The sequence below is a fragment of the Anopheles maculipalpis genome, chromosome 3RL (assembly GCF_943734695.1).
Source record: "Anopheles maculipalpis chromosome 3RL, idAnoMacuDA_375_x, whole genome shotgun sequence".
NCBI classification, from domain to species: domain Eukaryota; kingdom Metazoa; phylum Arthropoda; class Insecta; order Diptera; family Culicidae; genus Anopheles; species Anopheles maculipalpis.
In genome coordinates this window covers 1,863,476-1,891,012 of record NC_064872.1, presented here as the reverse complement: position 1 = coordinate 1,891,012, position 27,537 = coordinate 1,863,476, and the positions used below count along the sequence as shown (strand labels likewise).

At 46.3% G+C, this 27,537-nt stretch overlaps 5 protein-coding genes across 5 annotated transcripts in view; 3 read left to right on the top strand and 2 right to left on the bottom strand.

Moving 5' to 3' along the window:
• LOC126564716 (enolase) overlaps window positions 1-27,537 on the top strand; it is a 111,973-nt gene that overhangs the window by 81,127 nt on the left and 3,309 nt on the right. The gene's annotated exons all lie outside the window — the stretch shown is intronic.
• LOC126565089 (T-cell acute lymphocytic leukemia protein 1 homolog) lies at window positions 7,377-8,320 on the bottom strand. The gene has a single exon (XM_050222228.1). The coding sequence runs from the start codon at window positions 8,316-8,318 to the stop codon at window positions 7,377-7,379; it is 942 nt and encodes a 313-aa protein (XP_050078185.1). The 5' UTR covers window positions 8,319-8,320.
• LOC126564117 (probable ATP-dependent RNA helicase DDX23) lies at window positions 16,983-19,447 on the top strand. The gene has a single exon (XM_050221051.1). The coding sequence runs from the start codon at window positions 16,983-16,985 to the stop codon at window positions 19,443-19,445; it is 2,463 nt and encodes an 820-aa protein (XP_050077008.1). The 3' UTR covers window positions 19,446-19,447.
• LOC126563845 (structural maintenance of chromosomes protein 4) lies at window positions 20,373-26,917 on the top strand. Its single transcript, XM_050220620.1, has 4 exons — window positions 20,373-22,399; window positions 22,582-23,659; window positions 25,764-26,363; window positions 26,441-26,917. Exons 1-4 carry the CDS (start codon window positions 20,373-20,375, stop codon window positions 26,915-26,917), a joined length of 4,182 nt encoding a protein of 1,393 aa, XP_050076577.1.
• On the bottom strand, window positions 24,699-25,345 carry LOC126565560 (plasminogen receptor (KT)). The gene is made up of 3 exons (XM_050222751.1): window positions 25,237-25,345; window positions 24,903-25,143; window positions 24,699-24,832 (listed from the first exon to the last, which is right to left on the bottom strand). The coding sequence occupies exons 1-3, from the start codon at window positions 25,318-25,320 to the stop codon at window positions 24,699-24,701; spliced, it is 459 nt and encodes a 152-aa protein (XP_050078708.1). The 5' UTR covers window positions 25,321-25,345.

The following is a 27,537-nucleotide window of genomic DNA, read 5'->3' as shown; positions in this document are numbered from 1 at the left end:
CGGTTCTGTCAGTGCCGCAGCATAGTTATTTTGATTTTTCGAGAATTCGATCATTCGAACTCGCCGGTGGAGAAGGTTCAATTCTTGAGGCAAAAGGATTATTTAAACGCAACGGACAACATGGCTGGGCGGAATGGTGGAATGAAATAACTTGCTTCTTGTACTGATTTTCTTTAGGCATCTCTCGAGCAAGATGTAATACATCGAAGCTTGCAGGGCTGTTTGTAGTTGTTGTTTTAACAGTACTGCAAATTTGGGAAACAACTACCCCTAATGACTGCTGTTTACTACACATCTTCCTCAGTAAAACAAGGATGGATCACGTGCTCACTCCCCAAAGGCTACGAACTTGTGCCGCCTCAAAATGACAGAACGTTTGCTGCCCATAATCAAATTGACACGCAATTGTTTTCCAACAAGAGCCGGCGTCTTCACCCCACGGGCACATGTCTCGTGCTGGTGAAAGGATACCTTGTTAGGCTTCATTTACAGCTTAACACCTCGGAGGCAGAAGAATAAACGGTGTCGGTGATCGGTGATTACATCCTCGTCGGCGAAACGAGTTCCTCCTCCGTGTTGAAATGCGGCGTATCTGCTAAAGCGGCTCATTTTCGCACGCGACACGTTCTGCCTTTGGCTATTGGGTGTGTGTTGTGTGTCCTTTGTACAGTAGATCTCACAGGATAGAATTTTTGTTATAATGGGTTTTTCTGGATTCAATAATCGAGGTTTATTTGATGTCATTTAACGCTGATAGCTAGTTATCATTGTATCCATGATCCCGAAGGATCCTCACTACGTGATGTAAGGATCAAGCGAGATACTACGTGAAGATCTATTCTTCCCGACACAAAATCGCGTTGGAATGTTCTTCCGGGAAAAAACCGAAACATACCACCTTACAGCTCATCTTTCGCCGATCTTCCGTCATAAGATCGGGATATACTTTGTAGCAGTGCCGTTACGGTTTCGTTCAAAGCGGCAGCACTAAGAAAAACGGAACCAAATTGATGAGACCAAAGACGAGATGTAAACGAAACAAAAACAAAAAAAAAACACCATCCTATCCTTACTATTCCTGCGATGAACCCATAGCCAACCACCATGGCGAATGGATAAATCGTGGCGCGACGTTACCATCCTAAAGTCCCGTAACTATCCATCCGCGGCGTCGTCTTTGCGGTTGATCGTGTCGGGCCAGAAAAAAAAGCGCGTTCTTTACGGACCTCCCGAAAACCATTTACACCGCCAGAAGAGCAGACCGCGTACAGGTAATTGTTCATCACTAAACCGTACACTGAAAAAAAAAAAGAAGAAACGAAGATCATAATTTGAATTTAATTAATAAGCGTAAACAATCCCTTCTTCCAATGGGAGGAGGTTGGCGGTGGATATGTAGATGACTGTGGCGCGTAAGCTCAGTCCGCCCCATTATGGTTTATGGCCACGGCGCTGTGGAGCGCAAACACACAGGTCACCACCGTCGTCAATGGGTCGGTCTCGCTGGAAGCCGTGGGACAGTGCCGCGGCACTTGACTCAACCGCACTCATCATCAGCGGCATCCACCTTTGTCGACTTTCTCGACACAATTTTGCTACCGTTTTTACCTCCCTTTGATCGGCGATGGTGCAAGAACGATTAGTGAGACCGTCCTAATCTGAAGACCAACCGCAGCTTCTTGTTCTTGGCGCACTAATTACACGTTCAGTTAGAGGAGTATAGCACCCTGCTCTTCGGGCGATTCCTCCGACCAGACCGAGTACGTCTAGTTGCGGGTCTGGAATATTCGGCGTTGGAATTTCCTGTGGATTAGTCTTATCGATCGCTAATTGATATCTTTCGCAGTGCTTCGCCAACCACCGGTAGAAGGTAATGGCTGGGAACCTTTCCCGAGAACCGGGATGACCTCGAGGTCCCGAATCTGCTCACGAGAGCGGGTGGAGATGTTTATGATAAATTGTAACACCCGAGCCGTGGGAACTGTTTTGAGCCGTGTGGGATAGACTGTGCGCTTGATTGCTCGAGTGGCCGATCGGCCGGCCTTGCCTTCAACACAGGCGTTGGTGTAGGCTGGCTACCTGTTGAAATGTGTGCCCTGCCCGTTACCTACCAAAAATGTTGATCCTTCTCTTTACCTTTTGCCTGTCTGTTCGCACCGAATACGCACGGAGTTTAGTGTGGCCACTTTCCTGTGGGTCAAGAGCATTGTGTGCCACCCTCCCTGATTAGGGGCGTTATTTTTATTAAATTGTTAACATTATCTGCGCCCCGTTACGGATCCGTGTAGGGACTTGATTTTTGAGTGCTTCGAGGGAGGATTTGCTCGCTAATCTCGGTGTTTGTCGAGGGTGCGTGGGTTTTAGAGTTAATCCGGACGTCCGTACTTCAAAATGAACCAATAATGTAATCAGGAAAACGAGGCTTACAAAGCTTTCCAATGTATTGTAATTAGTTACAAGGTATCTTTAGACTTTTGTTGCGAAATTGCACGTTAGTCTTTTTGTACGAAATTATAAGCATTTAATTTCACATTTGCAATTATTCCCACACTGCTCAACAACTATCCGCGAGCCATTTAATGACATTAAACAGTGCTAGAATATTAATTTCGCACCGACCTCAACGAGAAGAGGATGCGCAGCAAATGGGCCAATAATGTTTGTGTCTTCATCCTCATCCGCAAAAAAGACCTCTTTTGGCACGAATTCCATCAACCTTTTCCCGGGTGTTCTGCATTCGCCAATTCCGTGCGTTACCGGGTTATTAGAGACGATTGTTTGCATAATAATCGGGAGCTACTGAGGGCCAATCAAGTCGCCCTTTTTCTGCCGTAGCGGCTATTTAGACAAAGTAAAAACTGGGAAAAACCTCTAATTCAAAAAGGTGTGCCTCTAAGATGTAGCATTAAGCTCTGTTACGCGAAGTAGCTTTTGGATGGTGTGCTTGATGGCAGCAAAAATATGTGAAATAAATACCAAAACGAAATGAAAGCGAGAACTGGAGTAATGAGCCGGGCTGCCGGGTGAAGTCTGCGAAGATCCATGATTAACAACGATCGTGCTCGTAAGTGCGGATGCTTGCGAATGTGTGGACTTTTTTTATTCACTGAAGAACGGTCATAACTTTAGTGCAGTTGCGAGTTGCCTTCTTAGGCCTGTTCTGGCATTACGCAGCATTTCTTGTTGCGGTTCGTTGCAGGCGTAAGTGCGAAGGTTAGGTGATCTCCGCAAATCAATGCAGCACTGAGCCGTTGTTCAGGAAGGATCTACGCACCACTGATCTTTTGGTTAAGATGAGGGAGATCAGTTCCGGAAGCAAAAACAAGAACCGGATGTTCATAGGACAAAGTCCACAAACAAGGAAATGAGACCTTTTTTTGGGGGGAATTCTTGATATGGCTGATCGGGATGATTATGTTTCTGATGTTAAAATAGAGTAAAACACTTTCGCAAATGGTCTTTAAAAGTGAGAGTTGATCTGAGAGTGTTGCAAAATGGAATGAAATCACTTTGGCTTGTTGGCGCCTCGCTTCGAATCCATTTCCTCTTTTCGCAACTCAAATCCACGCAAACATTCTTCTTTCATGCGCCTTCAATTTTGCTCGAGCTTCCGAAATCTCTCTATGGGCTCCAGCTATCGAACAATTCACGCGCGCGCCACAGGGTGCATAAGGTTGCGGTAGGAAATTATGCAATTTTTTCGAACCCAAAAATCCATTCTCATTTCATCCGCTTCGCACTGTTCTTTACCCCGGTCTAGCTCTTTTTTTTTTTTTTGTTGCCCGCTTTTGACCACTTCCACTACCGGAACATTATCTGCCGCGAAACGGAAGCCGAACCTTGCAGCTTTCGGATGCGGAATGTGCCGACCAGTTCTTAGAACTATCAGTGTAATTTGAATAGTTTTACCATTGTGCCGTGAGGGAGCGAGAGATAGAGCAGCCAGTGTAATGGTCGCCCAGTTTGTTCACCTTCCGACCACCGGCAGGAGGGCATTTCGAATTCGGAAGAAGGATGAGAGGCGCTTTTCCATACGACGGACGTGGAAAAGTCGTTGAACTGGTTGGGTATGAGGGAGGGGTTTGATCGGATAATTTACTTTGCTACCTTTTTAACATTTCAATGAACTATAACTGTGTTGATGTTTGTTATTCTTTAATGCCGTATTTAATCATCCAGAGCAGTTTGTTGATGCCTCGTTGCGTAGCGTTGCGTGATTAGGATAGCGAAGCGAATCTATCACTCTTGGTAGCAAGCCTTTGGCAGTTGGGAGAAGTTTTAATTGAAAAACAGTGAGTAAATATCAGACACGACTGTCCAGAGTTGAGTTTGGGCAGTTTGGTTTTGCTGCTACAGATAAGTCTTTGCTAAGAATCCAATAAATTTGCCACATTTCACACAATCTTCCAATCGCTGGCGCCACATCCCAATCTCAACAAACACTGAGTACCGAGCTGTCCTATTTCGATATTCGATATTCTATTCCCTTCAAGAACAAGTACACATGTTTTTGTTTTGTGTTCCAGGAAAATAACATACTTCTTTACCCGATAAGGACGAACGCATGCCCCTCTCCGAGGCTATCATAATCAACGGCTTTTCTTACAATTGAACACGTAGAGCCCGATATAGGGAAGCCGGGCAAATTAGGCGAAAATTTACGACTGTCATAAACACCGATCCCCGGATCCTGGGAGGGTGTTTGACAGAAGAGCTTGACCTTCAGACGCCGTCCATCTTTACGGGTCAGCTATCCGTCATTCATCGACCAGAGTACAACAGAATGACCCTTGGCCGGTACAATACCCGTTATCGTTCCGGTTATCGCCCCGGAGGGTGGTAAATTACGACACCGAGCCTGGACGACCAGGTTCCGTTCGTGGGTCAGGTAGCCCAGCTACCGCCAGATCGGAACAATCCGGCCAAGATTGAACTTTGCAAACAGCTCTCGGGTGCAGTTCCCACACAAAAGGTCGACGGAAGCCATTGAGCAATTTGGTTTGAACCATCGTCCTTGCAGTGTGGCGTTTTCCAACAGTTTAATGGCTTCATGAGGTGTTTCTTTTTTCTTGACGAAGGATGAAAACCCAGTGGCTTGGCGCCGTGCCGTAAAATTTATGAACTGTTGGACGCTTTTGTTTGGTCTAGCCGACACCTCATAAATTGAGAGTAAACAGTAAACATTTCAATTTCTTTCGAATATGGTCTCGTTTGGACATTCACGGCCCAATCCATAAAGCACATTAGAAAAGGAGATTTTTTAATACAAGAAACGTGTTAAACAAAACCCTTTAATGAAGTAGAAATCAAGTGGTGTGCTGTACACAAGATTACTTCCAGAGTAAGATGTTGGATACCTTTGCCAACGACGATGTTTAACGATCACCCACCGAATCTAATCAATTGATCTAGTAGTATGCTTCCTGAAGCCATAATCTTCCGGCTTCACGACAAGACGAAACCCCAGCATCACCATCATCATCATCAAGAGGCAGGTGAACTCCAGTGGTGACGATAGCGCACTCTTCTGGATCCTGCGTGCGTAAGGTACCTTAAATTCGAAAATCATTGTAATCAGACAAAACGTGCTCACAAACGGTTGGACCGAAGACGAAGTGTGAAGAAGGTAATAATGATAGACGAAGAAAAGCGGGTGCTACCATCAAGAAGATGATGCCAATCTGCGGGACGGATCTGCAACAATCAGACGCTAAAGTGTTGTGTGGAAGAGGATATGAGATGGTGCACAGAGTTGGGTGTTAGGGTAAGTCTATTTTCCATTCTCAGACTATATTACTCTTGAACCCCTCAGATTTATACAAAATATTGACAATCGATCACATCTAAACCGCACATTACTATAGCCCACCCCACCACACCGTATTCTGAAGAGAGCTTTCAATCTATGAAGGTCGGACAATAAGATAATTCTTACCCCTACACTATGCGAGCATTCTGTACAACAAGAAAAAAGGAAACTAACCGGAGCAAACCCATTTTCCACAAGTCATCACAACCCCACCGTCAACGGCTCCAGACGAACGCTGGCGACGACGGCGACGATGACGACGAGGCTATCGGCCCTTGCACAAGCTAGATCATCCTCCGCAAAACCATCGGCGATCACCTTGTATACCACCTTCAAGTTGAAGCGTGATCTACAAAACCCGTCCTAATAGTTCACCTCGGCAAATTGCCCAATAATTCTTAGGCCTCACCGCGCTGACGGGCACAGCGGGCATGTTTTCCTTTCGCTAATCAGCCTCAGTCGTTCGATCGTTACGATCGCGCGCGCGCAGACGCGTTGGAAGTTTTGGGCGTATAATTTAATTACCACACATAAAAAAAAACACCTTTGACTGGTGCGTAATTCGGGTCCACATTTCTCCGTCTAGAGCGTCCAGTGCGGTAAGGAATGGAAGCTGTGAAAACGAAGGAGGATCGAGTAATTGATCAGACCCAATTTTTCTGGAGCCAAGTCCCAGACCGCGTGACCGTCACCTTCGTGTAAGCGAATGTCCTTCCCGTCGGTGGTCGCTTCCAAACAGGTCCAAGAGCTGCTGTGGAATGGTCTTTTTTTCGTTCTTTCTTTCAAAAAAAAACGTCACGAGAGACAATATGAACTCGCACAAATTAGTTATCACACGATCGAACGAACAATCGTTTAGCATTTATCGTTTACTTTCCAGAGCATATTTCTTTATTTCCCTGCGGAACATTTTTTGGACGAGGAGGCCGCCACCCCCTTCTGACTTCTCTGTCTGTTATCCGTTCATTCCGTTTTCGATTTCACACCTTAATTTCGAGCAATTGCGCACGATTATCGAAGTATTTCTTCCCCGCGGTTGTGCCACAATGACGGTACGGTTTTCTTGGACGTCTTCTGAATGTACGATAAAGATTCCTGTGCTCCGCTAGCGCTCCTCTCCAGAAGATCCACAATCGAGAGTGACCTACTGCAAATACGCGGGTCACACATTAAATGCTTAAGTATACACATTTAGTCTTGCCTCTCTCTATCTCATTCGCTTTCTCCTAATTTGTTTCTTTTCGTTCCTAATGAGTACGGCGCCTAGCAGTTTGTGAAAACCTTGAAATTTGAGATGACCTGCTAAGTGTGCCTCATATAGCAAATTATATTTAATCTATTCAGAATGTCTTGCTTTGTGACATCGTGCACAGTTAAGCTCTACTAATTCTACGTTGCTCTTGGTATGTTAGCTTTTTCACTGAAAATTGTTCAATTTTTATCTCCGATTATTAGCAGTATAGCAATACAATAGTATTCAATATTTACAGTAGATATTACCTTCTGTATGACTCTTCCAAAGCACCTATAAACTATTGTACATTATGTTACAAAATCAAACTCAGTGTCAGTCTCGTGAAAGCAGCTCATTCAATGCCGCAATGTACGTCTGTGCCATCTGGAGCGTCTCGAACTTCGACAGCTTTCGATCGTTCCCCAGCGAAGGCACCACATCCCTCAGCCGATCGAACGCATCATTTAAACTGTTCATTCTTCGTCGCTCCCGTGCATTTGCGGCTAGGCGGCGTTTTTTGACAATTTCCGGTTGCACTACCACGACCGAATGCCCGCTCGACTGGGATGGAGTAGGAGATACGGAGCTGCTGGAACTGTGTGCTGGGCTGGATCGATTTCTGGCCATCGGTACCGCGTAGGGATTGTAGTAACTACCAGCGAGCGGAAGTTGTTGAGTGACAGCAGCAGCAGGTCGTTTGGCAGCAATTGTTGCGGCTACAGGCCTCAGTACAACTTGCGTTTCGAGCGACTGTGTGCCTTCCTCTCGCTTCTGGTACCCATTCAGTAATGCAGATCGATCGGAGGAAGGATTCGATTCGATCGTACTATAGCGAGGAACTGTTGGACAGGCGGTTTTGAAGTTATTGCTGGTGTAGTTGTAGTACGACTCGCAGGATATGTGTTGATTAGTGGTACTGCTGGTGGGAGTATTGTTACTATGGGTGTTTTGTACTCCCGATCCAGATCCTGTTCCACTGCAATACCCGTAATTGGTGTACGGGCTGGATGGACTGTACTCAGCCGGACTGGTATTGTTGTAGTACGATTCGGGACTCGAAACCGGCCCCGGGCTGTGATAACCTTCTGACGATCCACTATCAGTTCCATAGCCATAGCAAAGTCCGGTTCCGCCCATGCCCATAGTGGACATACTGGCGTTGTAATGCGCGTAGGACGAAGTATCCATCAGTCCACCTGCACCAGATCCCATCATCCCTCCGCCACCGTACATTGCGGTATGGTGGTACTGCTGCTGAACATACGCCGAACTCATTTTGCTTTCTGATCGCACGCACGCACGCACAAACAAATGCCACTACGGAATGTAAGAATTCCTCACCAAATTTTCACGTTTTGTTTAAACAGTTCTGTGTCCTAGGATCACTAGCGTGGCTCTCTAAAGGTCACTTGTAGCTTAAGCACAATAACGCACGCACAGTTCGATTTCATTCACCCTTATCAAGTATCATTAGCGTTGCACTTGCAAAATTCGAATCAAATCACCAACAACACCACGAAATAGTTCCGCAGCATCTCACAACTGTACGAGATGTCCGATTTCGACCAGGTTTCGTAATCGAATGATCGAGCAGAACTACACTAACCTCTGCATGGACCTGACGCGCTTGTGATCCAGAGAAGACGAACCCACAACACCGGTATGCCTTCGTGCTCTCTCCGAAGGCCTCCGCCAGCGACAACGGATGCTTGAGCAGGCCCTAAAGGTAGCTCGCATCGGGCGTCAGGTGGATCTCGCGTGCCTGGAACGCCGAATCGAAAGATCAAAACAAAGCAAAACGCAGCGGGATATGCTTGACTAGACGTGCGATTGGTCGGTTCGTCCGATCAGAAAAAACTAGCCGACTGCTGTCGATTGCAAGCTCGCTATCCCGTTCCATCGTTCAACCTGCGTAAGTCTACCGATCGCGCTCGGAGGTGCGTACGATGGGTTTCTCCTCGTTTATCGGAAGTTTCTTTTGCGTTCAACTTCCCGGTAAGATCAACCTCGGAAGAAGAAGACCAAACGAGGCAAACGAAACACTGATCACTTTGACCGTGAACAACACACCGTAGGGAATTCCGTTTTTCTACTTGCTTAGGAAGGCTCGATCGCTCCGAGGTTGATCCTCATCGACTAAGGTGCACAGGTTATATAATAGAATCAAAAAATCCTTTCAAAAATCCTTAACCACGACAATGACAATATTGATTCGGATCACTGCAGAAAAGGATCACGTCACGAAGAGGGAAAGTTGATCCTTTCCTACCAGGACTTACCATATGAAGTTTCCTTCGATCGGTGATCGTTTTAAGTTTGGAAATGAATCCTTTTTACTTGAAGCGTTTTTTCTGCAAGATTAAACTGTAATCTGGCGCTGCTGGCTAGGTAATAAGCCGGAATTATATAATCTGTTCGAACAGAATATTTAATAATTTTCATCAATCGATGTGATAATAACCTTTATAAGATCTACAATATATGTTTATTTAAAGTTGCTTGATTTATTTAACAAAATATAATGAATGTGATTCAAATTTCCCTTCGCATTCAATGTGCAAAAATCAGTTCCCACAACACTACACCTGTTATGGAAAACCGTTTTATCCTGCATTTGGCACCACCTATACACCAGATGGCACATCAAATTCCACAAAAAGCCAGCCTTTTCCTAATGCTCAGAGCAAACACATTCAAAATTGATCTAAATCGCTCCTGGGTAAGTGCTCTCCAGCTTTGTGTGAAGTGATTTCTGCTTAAGGACTTTAACAGTACACGCGAAGGCCAATGCCACATCGGTCCAGTTTGCTGCCGCTAATTCGCTGGCACTGGGCATTCGATCGAAATGAAAGCATCAAGCCATTTATCGGCAATCAAATTATTTATTTCGGATGAAAAACAATTGAACGTAGCGCCACATGATCCTCTTCTCACCTCGTCTGAAGTTAGGATTTGGACGCTTTCGGAGCGTTGCTCACGGTTTGAATGATGATTTGAAGGTCCGAAATTGATTTAAATGTGTCTGCCGAAGAATAGCCCACAGTCGACGCCGGTCGAGACACTGATTTGATTAGTCTTGATTGCTTTACAATTAACGAGAGATTACTGCCGAGAGCCCAGGCCAGACTGTTGCACGGCGACTAACACGGACGCCAGCCAGATGTGGAACAAATGAACATTGCAATACGTTTACACTACACTGGGATGACTGCAGTAAGTTAGATAGTGAATAGAGAATTCTTATACCTCAAATTCAACCCTTGTAGCCGTTTAATCGTGTAGCCCTGGGCAAGCAAACATAAAGACATCCGCTAAACCAGGCTTCCAGGCATTAAACAACGGCACAGCTTAATTAATTCTTTCTCACTCCCATACGCACGCTCGCTTCGCATGACTGCATCCCGCCGCATTGGCATTTGTTTACGAACAATCATACTAATTTCACACCCTTAAATCCCTGCCACAGAAGGAGAGCTACAACAACAACCAACAAAAAAAAAACACGCAAACCAACCAACCAGTCCGCACCACCCACCAAGCGTGAAACTGCACAAACAATGCTTGTCCCTGTGGAAAGGGCTGTTCGTCCAGAGATGCGCGCAGGACAGGAGCCAACCGCCGCGATAGGTGGCCAACATCCTGGATGATTTAATATAACAATTTGCGCGCTTCCGTTCGGTTGTCCTTTGCCGGCATCCTTACCCTGTGCAAGGACGCGCACAGTTGTTAGCTAACGTGCCATGAAATGAAGCATGCTTTGTTGCAAATTACCACGCTTGGCATGGGTTCCCTGGTAGGTGGGTTTTTCTCGAGCCTGTTGTTTGTGGCAATATTGTGCTCTGGTGTTTGGCCTAGGTAAAACCTGATCCGAATGCACTCACGAAGCGTCACAATGTCTTGTGCATTACCGGGGGCTGGTGAGTCAGCGAAACTTTTGGTTTCAATTTCTCTGTAACCTCTGCGAACTCTGTGGAATCGGGTGCTTCATTTGATTGTGTGTTTCGTTTGTTAACAGTCTAGAATTAGACGTTGTATTTATAATATATGTATGTGTGCCCCTGTTTGAGCTTAATTTGATTCTAGCTTTAATTGAGCTTTTTTTTTATAGACATCCAGACATGGAAAAGAGTGGAGAAATTTGGTTAACTTTAGATTGGTTTTGAATTGTTTTCAAAATTTTGGAGAATAGTTGGATGAGGTCCAAACAATCTGGTGGGTTAAGACTCGCTCTTTTTCAGAAAGGAAGTCTTCTTTGGGGAATCCTTTTCCAGGAGATTTCCTTCCTAAAAAACGTCATTCCTGGATTATTAAGGATCTTTTCAAGAGAATAAAAAGCATCTACATTTATTTGCAGCGAGTTGATGTCCAGAGATGTCGCTATAAGTTCCCTAAAAACTTGAAACTCCAATGACACTATGAGCATGTTCATTTGAAGCTCCAAACACTAGAAACAAACCTCAAAAGCACCATCCTAATAATAGCAAGCCCTAATCCTAATAAAACCTTTTACTCTGTCACGTATCGTTTGCTCGATCCACAGCCCAATTTATCGATAAACCGTAACCACATTAATCATAAAAGAGCAAAAAGGGCAAAAAAGGTTCGCTCGTAAAATGTAACCTAATACCTGGGTCAGGATTGGAAACGACAACAAGTTACAACCACACGAGCAAACTGCGTTCATTTGCGTTGATTGAGTGCAATTTTGAGGACACGTTAAACAGTGATTTAACACGTGCACATAAAAATTTTTCCTTAAATACTCAAAACCCTCAGATTGTTATTTGGTTAGCGTAAAAAGAGGGAAAACAGGCTAACAATTAGGACAACATTGTGGCCTAAAGTAAACGAAGGAATGGTTGTTTAAAATGTCGCTTTCTTTTGATCTCGCCAGACAAGCATAGCAGCAAATCCAGTCGTCTAACTTTTGACAGTCAAATGACCCTTTCACATGCTGAGCCCACATAAAAACCGTTGGACTACGTTCTTAAATGGTTTTGCGAGATTTTGTTTTTATCATATTTCTGGGATAAAAACAAATCCTCCCGTTTTGGCCGTTACTGATAAAGCTCATCGATATCGAAAAGGAAAACCCCCGCAAAAAAGCGGTAGACGAGGTTCTTTTTTGTGATTTAGTTGACTCGTCTTTTTTTTTTTTGTGGCTTTCACATCTCTTCCCAAACCCAGACAACCCCCGGCGAAGTGGTAAAAAAAAGCTGGTGGCTTGCATTTTCAGTGGCAAGATTATGATGATGCCTTTACCTCCATCGAAATTGTTTTTTGTTGCTCTTCCCGCGCTTGGTCTTGGGTAGACGAGTGCTGTGCCCCCACGGAGGGTGATGAGATAAAATCTGATAATCGGCGGGAGCGTTTTTAAAGTGATCCTGGCGCAAAGTAAAGCACCTCTATCAATGGTCCAATCGAGCGTGTAATATTCCGGTGCGCTACAGAAGCTTCCGGATCGGGTTTCCAGACAAAGGAGCATCGATGAAATTATTATCATTATACTAGAGGCTCGGTAACACTACCGTTAGCGGGATTTTAATACGAGTGGTGAGTGCAGTTCCCTAAAGCTCACTGTTAGAACACAAAGTAAGCAAGTGATATTTGATCGTATCGCACGATCGTGTAATGGTGTCGCAGTTAGCAGTCAATCCTATGAAATCAACATTGGAAAGTCCATCAGGATGATTACTTGTGTACGTAGGAACTGGGCAGATCTTGAGTTCGATCCAAGCAAAACCGGATCCCTAGCAACAAGAAATAATTAGCTAATTCGCTCTAACCAGTAAGGCGATGTCTGCTCATTACTCTACTAAAGCTCTGATAACTGGCCTTTTCAAAAAGTTTGCCAACTGTCCATCACCTTTCCCTGTTACAACGAAAGCAAAGTTATTAATCTCGTCAAAATGGTACGGACCATTCCTAACTTCCCTTGGACTTTTGATGTATCAAGCCAATCCCATAACGAATTGCGCCCAGTCTCCCAAAATCATCCCAAATGTTGGGAATTTAATTTCGACCATCGCTCGGAAAGTTCCACCTCTTCTACTGACGCTTCCCACCCGCTTTTTCCCCCGTTGGCATTATCCCACAAGCATCCTTGAGAACAATAGACGGCGCACTGTCTGCCCCGGATTTGAGGTGGCACAGAAAGTATCAATATCCTCGCAGTATCGGGCGCAGTACAACAAAGGTGGCGCTAACCCGGCCCAAATTACAGGCTTTTAAGGGGCCCCGAAAGGACGAAATGGCATACCGTGTGTTTGTGTGTGTGTGTGAACCGTAAGGTGATCCTTTCGTTCCGTACCGAACAGTTAGCCAGACCGTGCCAGCAGAGTGGGCGTACACCACTTCCCAACCTTTAGCCGACAGTGAGAGAACCTCGATTAGCTCGTTCAAGCTTGAGGAAGGCAAAAGTGACACAGTGAGGATTCGGCTCTCGTTGTGTCTCGTGTAGGATGCGAGATTTCTCATTTACTTTCAAACAAAGACAACAGCGAACAAAAAATACTTCTTCAAAACTAAAATCTTCAAAACATTTTAGCAAACGATGCCGCATTGTTCTGTGTGTCAAATGACGCGGCCAAAGGATGACATAACCCAAAAAAGCTCACCGGTACGATCGCTCCCGTTCCTGACTCCTGGCATACAAAACATTGTGTCCCATCACTCATCTCGTATTTGATTTCCCAAAGCAACAAAGAAGAAACCGATCCGGCCCACTATTAGCACCTTTCGCTTTGATCCCGGTTGCGCTGGGCCGGGAGAGACCCCGATTCCCGATTCAATTATTCATTGTTTTGTTTTGGTTTTTGGTGGGTGCGCTCGGGGTTTTGCTCTCGCTTCGTCCGCTTCACTTCTCTTCTCGCTCTGAGGTTGAGAAAAATGCTGCCAATTTATAACTATTTCACTTTTCCGGTCCGGCATCAAACGGACGAACCCGGTTTTTTTTAAAGGCTATCATTATAATTTCGCGCGTCAGCTTTGGGGCGCTAAAGAGGAGTTGATCATGTTCCTCCCGGTGCTCTAATCGATTCGGTGTTTCTTTGTTTGGCGAAACAAGCTGACTGACTGACCAGCTTATTTGCCAATTGACTGATGACTTGGACAGTTGCGAGAATGGATTGGAACTGACCTGGGCAGGTAGTTTGTGCTTGCTGCCAGATGGGATTTTTGCGCCTCATTTCGCGCCAGATCCGATGGCGCCTGGTAAAACAAAAGCCACCAAGTCTACGGCTAATGATGCCTCTGTCCTAACCTAGCTAGACTGTGCGGCAGAAGGTTGGCTTTAGTGTTCACACGATTTATTTTTCCCCCTAAAGTGTTACTACATCACAATTTGCCAATAATTCTTGGTTGTCTTCCGAGTGTACCGATACTGCTCAACTTTTAGGTTAAAACGGTTAATACAATGTGGCGGAAATAGAAAACCGCTTAACCGTTTGCCCTTTCCACCTTTGTTTCCTAGGTGAACAAAAAAAACAAAAATCGGACACTACCACCGTTTCGAAATTACCACAAGAATCCGGAAGAGGCTCTTCATTTTTTCCTACCCAAAAGGGGTAAAAGCCGTGTAACCGTGTACGTAGAGTACCTACACCGGACTAGCTGGAAAAGATCGATCGTTGCACACGCTCACGCGAGTTGGGGCGAGAAGATTATAGTCTTCCGAATTATTACCGACGTGAGAGCATATTTACAAGTCAACTATTGCTTGGCGCTCACCGTTCGCTTCTTGGCTCTTCACGCAACTTCGCGTGGCCCTTGGTCAGCCGCTGATGGTTGATGGGGTGGCTGCGTAAATCGATTTTACAGCCACCCATTAACCCTTGACATGTATGGCGCATTCCTCGAACCGTGATACGATCTTCTCACAAGTTACTGATGGTTGATAATTTAATTTTTTAGAAAATCTGTAGTTTAGGACAGTCTGTAGAAATAAGATGAGACAGTAGAGTACAAATAAAATTCTCACCCACCAAACTCCGATGTGAAGGGTTACAACTCCAATCAATCGGGCGCGCCCCGATCGTTTGTAATCTTGACGCGATCTTTTCCACCTCGTTCTCAAGAAAGTGTAGATATCTTCCCGACACCCTGGAGGTCTTTCCCGAAGCGCAAAACTTGCCACTTTCTTCACTGAGGGTATCTTAACACATCCAATCCATTTTGCTTCTCCCAGCCCTCCTCTTCCACACACGTTTTGAGGCGTTCCGACCGGTGAGAGAGAAAGAACAGGAGCTAGTTTTCGGAACTGATGATGCCCTCCGAGGCAAAACCTGGGGTGTGTTTGGTTCACTTTATTTCCGGCTTAACGTGAGGCATCATCCCCTTCGGGCGTGCGCGTTCTCCTGATTGATGCAACAGCGCGGGCTCTGACCCCGCCGTTTTTGCCGTTTTTCCTTGGCGTTTCTTTTCCGCTGAATTTTTCCCCAAAAATGTTGTTCTTCCTTTACCGTCATTGTAAAGCGTTCCATTCCTCCTTCCTTGGAAGGTGAGTGTACTTCAGAAGTGCTATAGCGTATCGATCGCAGCTCGATTGCGTCGGGAAAATTAAGCACTTCAGCCTTTTCCGATTGGAATTCGGAAGAAGTCATCGGAGTCCAGGCTCCAGGGGCCTCCGAGCTTCAGATTGCAATCACGCAGCTCAACAGCTCTACCTCTCGACCCGATACCCGATTAATGGATGATGGATTAATTTCGTCGACGGGTTCAGGCAAGATCTCTCTCCTGGCGAGAGGCTTCCGATGTTCCGAATCGAGCGGTAGAGGAGGGCATTTCTGTGAGCGAAAACGGAAGCAAACAACCACTTTCGCGCCCTTAGGAACTAATCGGACCCGGGAGCGAGGGTTGGGCGTTAAGGTTTTGACCGGGCAGACCTCTCGCATGATGCCGGTGCTCGTGTTTATTAGAGGCGCTGTGAGCTTCTCGATTTATTCTAACGGTGTGCAATTATGTCATTAACCGGAAATTTGAACCTTCCTGGCCACAATCGTACAGTGAACGGGGGGAGAGCCGCTTGTTTTGGAAACCATTAGCTGATACATTATCGATGCACAAACACACACAGAGAGAAAGGGAGAGAAGGAGAGATAGATTTTGTGCGAACAGGTATAATTAAATGTACGTTCAATGACCAATTCGTCCGCCTGATTAGGTTGCTCGAGTTCATATCATGAACAGTTATGTCCAGCAAATGTGCCCTGGAACGCAATATTTATGTGGCAGATTTAAGCTATCTGGTTTAGAGCATTGAAGTTCGTGTGTTTGTTGTAATTTAAAATTGGTGAAAGTTAGAAATAAGCCCTTAATGAACTTAGGAAGTCATTTTATACCTTATTGACCTTATTCTCTATTTTCTAAATGCAATAGGTGTGAAGAAGTCTTCAGTGTTACTACAACCTGCCGTATTTCTGCCGGTCGTATTCCTGCAAATGGTCTTGGTCTTATGTTAAAATTTTCCTTTAATAAATTTATCGCTAGTTGGATACGTAGTCCTGTGTATGAAGGGAATTTTTTACTCTAAATTTCCCGACTGCTACAAACAGACTTACAGGACTATTTTTTTCAATTTGATGCTTTGAAAAAATTTGTTTTTTTTTAAATATTAAACTACACTAGACTTTTCCGCTTAAAAACGGCCGTTTTGAAAACAATGTTATCGAATATGCTTATGATTTCAAATTTCGATGACGTTTCTGAAGGGCGCTCTGGAATAGAGCGCTCCTGTCAAAGCCGGAAAAGGTGATTGTTTACAACAAACAACAAACGCCAGCTGCACCTCTAGCGCAAGGTATTTGTTTTCTTCAATTGTACATTAAAATCACTCTTTATATTTTTATAATTGAATAATTGATCACTTATCAACGAGGATACTACATTTCTCATTCACAGGTAGTTTGCGAACGATCCTAGAACGTCTACACACACAAGAAGATGGTGAATGAAAAGCGGCGTTCCCGCTCCCGGGAACGCGATACCCGACCAGACCGTGACCGCGAAAGGGAACGTGACCGGGACCGGGAGCGTGAACGTGAAAGAGACCGTGACCAACGCGAACGAGACCGTGAGCGCGATCGTGAGTGGGATCGCAGGCGTGAACGTGATCGAGATCGACATCGTGAACCACCGCAACGGGATCGCCCTGGTGACCGGGAACGGGCCGAACGTGAGCGGGACCGTGAACGGGAACGGGACCGTGACCGAGACCGTACGGATGAAAAGGACAAACCACGGAAAGACAAGCTGGATGAGGAGCAAGAGGAAGAACAGAAAAAGGCGGACTTGAAAGCGGAAGTTAAGGCCGAACTCGCCAAGAAAGAGCCACTCTCGCTGGAGGAGTTGCTGGCGAAAAAAAAAGCGGAAGAGGCCGCTCGTAGCAAGCCCGTGTTCATAACAAAAGAACAGCGTGCAGCGGAAGCGCTCAAGCGTCGACAGGAAGAGGTGGCCGCTATGAAAGCAGCCGCTGCTGCAAATGTGCCCAAGTTTGGTGATGTTCCCGTCACAACGTTGTTGAACCGGGAAAAGCGTGACCCGCTGGATAAGTACGATCGCCGCGAGCGGGAACGAAAGGCCATCAACGACGAGCGGGACAAGGATCCGAAGGATGCTGACAAAAGGCGATCCGGAGCGGCAGGAACGGAACCGGAACCGGTCGTAAAAGATAAGGAAAAGGAGCAGGAGGCGATCCGGGAGCGGTATTTGGGTATTGTGAAGAAAAAGCGACGCGTGCGCCGTTTGAATGATCGTAAGTTTGTGTTTGATTGGGATGCTGGGGAGGACACATCGATCGATTACAACAATTTGTACAAGGAGCGACATCACGTGCAGTTTTACGGCCGTGGACACGTGGCCGGTATCGATATAAAGGAACAGAAGCGCAAGCAGAGCAAATTTTACGGCGATCTGCTGGAGAAGCGCCGTACGGAGGCGGAAAAGGAACAGGAAAAGGTGCGGCTGAAGAAGGTGAAGAAGAAGGAGGACAAACAGAAGTGGGACGATCGGCACTGGTCCGAGAAGGATGTGGACGAGATGACCGAGCGTGATTGGCGTATATTTCGGGAAGATTACAACATCACGATCAAGGGCGGTAAGATTCCGAACCCGATCCGCACGTGGAAGGAATCCGGCTTCCCGAAGGAAATTTTGGAAATTATCGATAAGGTTGGATACAAGGATCCGACTCCGATTCAACGGCAGGCCATCCCAATCGGATTGCAAAATCGGGACATTATCGGTATTGCGGAGACAGGTTCGGGTAAAACGCTTGCCTTCCTTATTCCGCTGCTGACCTGGATCCAGTCGCTGCCCAAGATCGATCGACTGGAAACGGCCGATCAGGGTCCGTATGCTATCATTTTGGCGCCAACGCGTGAGCTTGCTCAACAGATTGAGGAGGAAACGCAAAAGTTCGGTACTCCGCTCGGCATTCGTACGGTCGTCGTTGTTGGTGGTTTGTCCCGTGAAGAGCAAGGATTCCGGCTACGGCTGGGATGTGAGATTGTAATTGCCACCCCGGGTCGGTTGATTGATGTGCTGGAAAATCGATACCTTGTGCTGAACCAGTGTACGTACATCGTAATGGACGAAGCTGATCGTATGATTGACATGGGCTTCGAACCGGACGTACAGAAGATCCTGGAGTACATGCCAGTGTCGAATTTGAAGCCGGACACGGAGGAAGCAGAGGATGCGTCGAAGTTGATGGAAAACTTTAACACAAAGAAGAAGTACCGACAAACGGTGATGTTTACCGCTACCATGCCACCGGCCGTGGAACGACTCGCACGCACCTATCTGCGTCGACCCGCCACCGTCTACATCGGCTCGATCGGTAAACCGACGGAGCGCACGGAACAGATCATACACATCATGGGCGAGAACGATAAGCGCAAGAAGCTGATGGAAATTCTATCGCGTGGCGTCGAACCACCGTGCATTATTTTCGTCAACCAGAAGAAGGGTGCGGACGTGTTGGCAAAGGGACTGGAAAAGTTGGGCTACAACGCATGTACGCTGCACGGTGGCAAGGGACAGGAGCAGCGTGAGTATGCGCTCGCTTCGCTCAAGAATGGTTCGAAGGACATACTGGTCGCGACGGACGTGGCTGGTCGTGGTATCGATATTAAGGATGTATCGCTCGTCATTAACTACGATATGGCGAAAACGATCGAGGACTACACGCATCGTATTGGTCGTACGGGTCGTGCCGGTAAGACGGGTTGTGCGATTTCGTTCTGCACGAAGGACGATAGTCATCTGTTCTACGATCTGAAGCAGATGCTTATGTCCAGTCCAGTGTCGGTATGCCCGCCAGAATTGATGAACCATCCCGACGCACAACACAAACCGGGTACGGTAGTGACAAAGAAGCGAAGGGAGGAGAAAATATTTGCATAAAAACTTGCGAGTGGGGTGGAATGTAATAAATCCAATATCAATAAATAAACTATGTCTGGCTACCGAAATATTTAATCGATCGATTGATCATATCCTATCTATGGACATATCTTTTCGATTATACAAATGATCTCCAGCTGATTGCGGTTTCTATTATAGAAAGAAAAAATTATCTGTTTTAAGATTTGCAACAGCAGGACAGCATGCAAACCAGGAGGCTGGTGTCGAAAACCTAAAACCGGTCAGATTTCCTTCCAAAATACAAAAAAAATTATAAGCCAAATTCTCTCCGTCAAATTCAGCTTATAAGTCAAATTCACTTCGATCATGGCGAAATTCGGTAGGAACCGACTCAACCAGTTTTTGATTTTCTGATACCAGGGGAGCATCCAAATCAGGAGATAACATGAATTACCACTCCTACTGGTACTAAAACTTGCTGGGAGCTGTCGGGTTTGTGTCTAGGGAAACGATACCATTATTCCTGTTTCGCCCTTTGAACGATTTCGCCACATTAACAGCGGCTCCTAATGCTTTATTATAAAGAGTATATGTCTAAGTAATTGCAGTGCAGGTGCAGTCTATTTTATTATTTTTTTTCACACCACTAAAAACTGTAATTGGATGGAAATCCGAAATAAAAGCTACAATCTGCCAGCAACAATCAAACAACCGTTGCTTGCATTCGTCATTTGACATCATTTCAAACCGTGCTGTCAGTTGACGGCCATGTTGCCAGTTGAACAATTTCAAACGCTACCAAACGTCATTTATTGCAAACGGCACCAAACACAAACATAAGCTGGCTGAAAAGTCCATAGAATCAGAACGCGCGCGTTCTTTGGAGTTTTGTTTGAAAAGCGATAAAAAACGCAGAAGACTTGTGGAAAAATAGTGTATTTGTGTGTTTTTGTGGTTCAAAAAAGCATGAGTAAAGCATCGAAACGTCGGTCTGGAGGAGGCGATGCAGCACCAAAACAGCAACTTCAATCCGCCCCGGAACCGATGGACGCCGCCGATGTTGTTGATGAGGATGCGTTGATGTCGGAAGACGAGGAGGGAGGAACGCGCATCGGTGGCATCTATATTCCACCACCGGTGCCACCATACTGCTCAACCGAATGCAAAGGGCCACGGTTAATTATTGAATGCATCTCGAACTACAACTTCAAAAGCTATGCCGGACACGTAATGCTCGGACCGTTTCATCAGCGGTTTTCGGCCATTATCGGACCGAACGGGAGCGGTAAGAGCAATGTGATCGATTCGATGCTGTTTGTTTTCGGATACCGAGCACAGAAGATCCGCTCGAAGAAGCTTTCTGTTCTGCTGCACAATTCTTCGAAGCATCCGAACACGAACAGCTGCACGGTTGGGGTGCATTTCAAGCAGATTGTCGATCGAGAGGACGGATCGTTCGATGAGGTGCCGAACAGCTCGTTTGTAGTTGCCAGAACGGCATTCCGCGACAACAGTTCGTACTACACGATCGATAATAAACGGGTCCATTTTAAGGAAGTATCCAAATTGCTCAAACAGCACGGCATCGATCTGGACCACAATCGGTTTCTCATCCTGCAGGGTGAGGTAGAATCGATTGCAATGATGAAATCGAAGGCCCAGACGGAGAACGATTGTGGACTGTTGGAGTACCTGGAGGACATAGTCGGTACGACTCGGTACAAGCAACCGTTGCTGAACATTAACGAACGGGTCGATTCGCTGAACGAGGAGCGCACGGAAAAGCACAATCGCTGTAAGTTGGCCGAGCGCGAAATGAAGGATCTAGAGAAGCCGATGACGGAAGCGGTAGAATATTTGAAGCTGGAAAATACACTAACCCGCACCCGGAACCAGCAGATACAGAAGTACATCAGCGAGCAGCAGCGTAAAATCGGTGAATTCGCCGTTGAACGTGATCAAGCCGCCGGAATTCTGGCCAAACACGACGAAACGTACGAAGCGATCAAGGCCGAGCGGGTGGAGAAGGAAAAGCTCGTAAAGGAAGAAATTAAGCAGTACGATGAACTGGTCAGCAAGAAGGAGGCGAAGGAAACGACCCTCAAGAACTCGCTCGATGAATTTGCCAAGGTGCAAGCGAACATGCGTGCCACAAACGAACGGCGCAAGAAAACGATGGAACAGATCGGGAATGAAAAGGTTCGGCTACAAGAGCTGCTTGCCGTACCGGAGAAAAATCAAAAAGAAATCGAAGAATCACAGCAACGCATTGAATCACTCGCCAAGCAAAAAACCGAAGTGGAAACCAAACTGACCGCCAATCTGGCCACTCTAAAGGACGAAACGAAGGTGCTGCTCGAGGAGAAGGAAAAACTTCAGACGGAACTGATCGATCTGAAGCGAGCAGTAGACGAAAGCAAATCGGCCCTCTCGATCGCAGAATCGGAACTCAAAATCTGCAAACACGACGAAGTAACCGAAACCCGCAAGCTCGAATCATTGCGCTGTGCATACGAAGAAACCGAAAAAGATCTCGAAGAGAAGCAGTCCCGTCTAGCGATGCTGGAGCAAGCCGTACCAGCGACACGTACCGAGCTTGAAACGGCCAAACAACGGCTACAGACAAATGGGGACGAGGAGAGAGAGTTAAGGCAGGAACTGCGATCGGTGCAGAGCAAGCTGCAGGAATCGATGTCAGCCATGCAATCGAACCGTTCACAGGGAAAGGTGCTCGATGCACTGATGCGCCAGAAGAACGAGGGTCGCATTCCCGGAATTCTTGGACGGTTGGGCAATTTGGGTGGCATTGATGCACGGTACGATGTCGCGATATCGACGTGCTGCGGAACGCTCGATCACATTGTGGTGGAAACGGTCGATACGGCCAAAACTTGTATCGAGTTTTTGAAGCAACACGACATTGGGCGAGCGTCGTTCATTGCACTCGAGAAGATTCAACAGTACGAGCGGAATTGTCACACCAGAATACAGACGTAAGTTGGAAGTATATTACGGGGCGGTCTCTACGGACGGTTTTTTTTTTCGTCGTATACAAGGTTTCGATGTTATTCAAATCGACATCAAACATTCCCCTAAATGATTCTAATATTCCATTGTATGGATCGATGCGATTCTGTAACTCTTTAATTTATCTTAAATATATATTTTTTTCTAGCCCCGAAAACGTACCCCGCTTGTTCGATTTGATACGCGTGGAAGACCAACGTGTGCTGCCAGCGTTCTACTTTGCCCTACGCGATACGTTGGTAGCGGACAATCTCGATCAGGGTCAACGGATTGCGTACGGCAGGCAGCGGTTCCGTGTGGTTACGCTCGCTGGTGACGTGATCGAAACGTCCGGCACCATGTCCGGTGGTGGGCGATCACAGCAGCGTGGCCGCATGGGCACTTCGGTGCAGACGAAAACATCGGCCAGCGAACCGGCCGGCGCATCTGCCCGCGAAATCGAGCAAATGCAGATCCGAGCGCAAGAAATCCAGTCCCAAATTAACTACCTGCAGGAACAGCAGGGTGAGCTGGAATCAAACATCCAAAAGCTAACGGCCAAGCTCAAGCAGCAAGAGATGGAACTGAAGCGTATGCGTATGGATGTGGCCAGCTTGACGCAGCAGATGCCTCGTCTAAAGGAGCAACTCGATTCGCAAGCCGAGCGTGTCGCTCGGACTCATTCCGATCCGGAAAAGGTGCGCGCGCTCGAGGCAAAGGTAGCGGAGTGTAAGAAAGTGCATGAAAGTTCCACCGGTAAGGCGGACAAGCTGCAGGCGGAGGTCGATCGGTACACCGCACAGATCAATGAAATCACCAACAGTAAGGTGAAGGTGCTGCAGACGAAAATCGGCACACTGTCCAAGCAGATCGACAAACTGTCGGCCAACATCTCGAAGCTAACGGTGGACATTAAAACGTCCGAGCGGAATGTGAAAAAAACGCAAGATAAAATTAAAAGCATGGAAGCGGAGGTTGAGGCAGCCCAGCACGCGATCCGGAAGGGTAACGATGAGCGGACGCAGCTCGAGTTAGAGGCTACCGAGCTGCGGGAGGAGCTGGAGAATCTGAATGAAGCGATCGAAAAGGCACACGACGGCTCGTCCAGCATTAAGAAGGAGATTGGTGCATTGCAGAAGCGGGAAGCGGAGGGCAAAATGAAGCGGCTCGAGTTTGAGCAGATATTGCAAACGATCGAGACGAAACTGCAGGAAACCAAGGACACGTTGCCGCACTGGAAGGATAAGGTGAGTGCTTTTATTTATTTGTTTATTTTATCTACCCACCTGCTAAGTACTGTTGAAAGCCAATAGAGCCCTAAGACAGGGGTCGTTCGAGCTGTAGTAAGTAATGGCGGGATGCGATATACAGAAGATTCTATCGCGAAGGCGACGGCACATGGGGCATAAAATTAGGTGGCTGATAGGAGAGAAGAAACGTCAAGTTCATTTAACATTAGCACGGATATGGAAATGTCTTTCTTTAATTGGCTCGGGCCCAATAGGCGACAACGGAGAGCCGGAAGATAAAAAAAGGTTTATTCGAACGAATTTGTGCGAATTTTTGTTACACTTTATTTGTCATTTACGTGCTACCGAATGCAGCAAATTGCACGTTATACGCATATTTAACAGGACTGATGAATCCTTTTTTAAAAACGATCACACACACTCACACTCACGTACAAGACACAATTCCAATACCCGCCATCGTCGTATCTTGAATAATAAACAGTATTATTGGATGTAAATTTTAGTTATTGCACGCCGCTTGAAACCGTGTACGACGATAACAATGGTACCCCTTTTAGACCGCTCACCACAATACTTCGAAGGGTTGAAGTGAGAAGGATTAAATGCACTTTTTTATTATTGTTATCGTTGCCGGTTTGGAGAATAATTAAAGTTTGTGTATCTTTTTTCTTAACTCCATTTAGTAAAAGGACGATCATATCGTTATGGTTGAGTAGAAATCGGTTGACTATCATAATAAGACATCAAGAGAAGGGAGGAGAAGAAGGAGCAGCAGCAGGATAGTGCAAGAGGGCTGATTTTATCTAACAAGAAACCTGAAATCAGCTATTCGTTTCAATATGTGCGAAAGGAAGATGTTGCTACAAAAATTGCACGTTGCATTGCTTCACTAGGTTCACTCCGGAATATGTGCATGCGTGTGCCTCAGTGCTTGTTGTTAACTGTTGGGATACAAACTAACGAGACCGCTAGAAACCCGACACTCTGCTCTGTCCTTCTCTGCTAATACTGAAGAGTTTCATCACCGAGGCCTTTAAAGCTGATGTGGATGAAGCCGAATCTTATCATCAATATCGAGCCGTGCTGAATCGATTTCGGAAACCGTCGGTAGTCCGCTTGGCCACTCGAGGAGCTCCGGCTCATTGTGCATAATCATTTCCGCTTCGGCTAGAGGCGTGATTACGTAAAATAGAGTTGTTTTAGCTTGTTATTGGTTGGACAAGAGCGACCACATTACCTTGTATTCGATGGATCTTTGTCCCGTACGCGAGATCAGCATAGTAAGCGACCACAAACGAAAGTGGCACGATCGGTGCAAGCGTTCCGGGACGCTTTGTGAGGCGGAACCTTCCGATTAGTCCGACGGTGGAAACGGCATAGAATGAGGCGAGCCAGTAGAAGAGTTCCCGTGCCCGTGAGATCTGCATCGCCGTTTCGCGCTCCTTCATCTGGAAGTGCATCTGTATCCAGCGCTCCATCTTGCCGTGCGGATTAAATAACAAATTCACATCTCAACGATTTAATCCCACAAGCAAACGACACGTACCGTGTTTGTGTGTGTATATGGTTACCTTTATTTTGTTCATCTCGGAAATGTATTCCTGATTTTTCTTGACCACTTCCATCCCGGTCGGGTGTGAAAAGAAGCTTCCCATTGCTTATGCTTTTGTGTGTGCCTTAATGCGTCCCAGTAATGCGTAAATCAAAGCACGTGGAAAGTATCACGTTTCGTTTTTTTCGCGGATAGAAGGTAAACAGCTCAGAATCTTTCTCGCCGTTTCGGTGCGTTGTTCGGTCGTAAGAATCGAAGAAACTGTCAACCGGTGAAAACATTGGCCTCATTTCTGGCGCATGCGATGTACACGGTTCGGGAGTAGCATCCAAAGGCCGCGTAACGTTCGTTTTGTGTTTAGAAATTTGGCTTTTCTTTAACGGACATTGGCATAAGTCTTTGAGAGGAATTTTCCGATTCTGGTAAGTTTTCTAAAATTGCCTTCCCTTCGGATGTTGGTCCCGCACGCGATGTTCGCGATCTTCTCAGATAACGCTTGCCGCTAGTCTTCATAAAACGCATCTTATCTTTTCCCTTTTTTCACAGCTAAAACCTCTCAAACTGCACGAAATCCCGGGCTCACCTGCACCAGAACCGCTGAAGGAGTACACCGAGGAAGAGCTGGCCGGCTACAAACTCCCCGACCTCCAGTACCAGATCTCCATCCTGGAGGAAAAGCTCAACACCAACAAACCCAACCTTTCGGTGATCGATGAGTTCCTGAAGAAGCAGGAAGTCTACCTGCAGCGTGTGGCCGTCCTGGAAGAGATCACCGCCAAACGCAATGAGATGCGCCAACTGTACGACGATGTGCGCAAGAAACGTTTTACCGAGTTTATGCGAGGATTTCACATCATCACGAAGAAGCTGAAGGAAATGTACCAGATGATAACGCTCGGTGGTGATGCCGAACTGGAGCTGGTCGACTCGATGGATCCCTTCAACGAGGGCATTGTGTTCAGTGTGCGTCCACCGAAAAAATCTTGGAAGATGATTTCAAATCTTTCGGGCGGTGAAAAGACACTTTCGTCGCTGGCGCTGGTATTTGCACTGCATTATTACAAACCCTCGCCACTGTACGTGATGGACGAGATTGATGCTGCGCTAGACTTTAAGAACGTGTCGATTGTAGCGCACTACATCAAGGTATGGGTTTGAAGCTTTTTCTCTCTTAGACAACCAGTGAAAACTATTTTTTTCTTGCATTTCTTTCTTTGTTACAGGAACGGACAAAGAATGCCCAGTTCATTATCATTTCGTTGCGCTCCAATATGTTCGAACTCTCTGACTATCTGGTCGGTATCTACAAAGTGAGCGACTGTACCAACTCCGTCACGATCGAGAACGATCCGCAACACACCGGTTCGCACATGGCAGCTTCACAGCAGCAGCAGCAGCAGCAAACCCAAACACAGCAATTTGGCTTTGGCCATCATGAGGACACAGCTCTGCAGGACAAAACAAAGCTGGACACATTGGCAGAGGATAAAAATGAAACAGTCGTATCATCGTCGGCAACATCACCACCGCAAGCGGACAAAGACATTGCGAACGAGTCCCGCGCGGGGGAGCCGCAGTTGATGGAAACGAGTGAAGAAGTAGAATCCAGCATGGTCGGGCAAACCGAAACACAACCGATGGAAGTCGAAGAAGAAAAGGAAGCGGAAGGAGAAAAGGGAGATGAAGAAGAAAGTGGATAATTCTGATTTTATAAAAGTGGGCGATTTTTATTTAGCATTACTTTTTTAAATGAGATAATTCTTACTTTCCATTTTACAAGCGTGTGCATACAGAATAAACATCATAAGTTGGTTAGTTTTTTCTATATCTAGCCTTGTTGCTTAACTATAATTAAAATTAAATCAAGTTTATTTCGCACCGCCGCGTTCCTCCCAAAGATCAATGTACCACCTGCGAACTCCGCGTTGTGGCGTAACTATTTTAAACGCTATTCGGTAAGAGCGTTGATTTAGTGCGCCTTTTTTTTGTGACCTCTTCCGAGATCGAGCTGCCGATCTGCCGAATTGAAAGTGAAGAATCGACTCGTGTGGCACGCGGCTGTTGGCATTTTCACCGTACAAACGATTCCGTTTGCCAAAAGCGTGATCCGCACGCCGCGATCGTATTGCTAGTTGCTTAATAAGGTGAAGTTTAGGAAGAGGAAACGGCAGCCCCTAGGTCAAGATCCTCGATCCTTGGTCGGTTGCTGTGAGCAGAATTTGAATTGATGCATTTTTACTATTTGAGAGACAATGGAGGATACAAAGACAAGCTGATCATGTCATGAGAGTCGTCACTGGACGATCCAGTTCGACCAGGC

Coding starts and splice junctions, on each gene's coding strand:
- LOC126563845 (XM_050220620.1), top strand. CDS start 20,373: ATGAGTAAAGCATCGAAACGTCGGTCTGGAGGAGGCGATGCAGCACCA. Junction 23,660..25,763: donor TGCCGCACTGGAAGGATAAG/GTGAGTGCTTTT, acceptor CTTTTTTCACAG/CTAAAACCTCTCAAACTGCA. Junction 26,364..26,440: donor TTGTAGCGCACTACATCAAG/GTATGGGTTTGA, acceptor TCTTTGTTACAG/GAACGGACAAAGAATGCCCA.
- LOC126565089 (XM_050222228.1), bottom strand. CDS start 8,318: ATGAGTTCGGCGTATGTTCAGCAGCAGTACCACCATACCGCAATGTAC.
- LOC126564117 (XM_050221051.1), top strand. CDS start 16,983: ATGGTGAATGAAAAGCGGCGTTCCCGCTCCCGGGAACGCGATACCCGA.
- LOC126565560 (XM_050222751.1), bottom strand. CDS start 25,320: ATGGGAAGCTTCTTTTCACACCCGACCGGGATGGAAGTGGTCAAGAAA. Junction 25,144..25,236: donor CCGAGATGAACAAAATAAAG/GTAACCATATAC, acceptor CCGCACGGCAAG/ATGGAGCGCTGGATACAGAT. Junction 24,833..24,902: donor AAAGATCCATCGAATACAAG/GTAATGTGGTCG, acceptor TCACGCCTCTAG/CCGAAGCGGAAATGATTATG.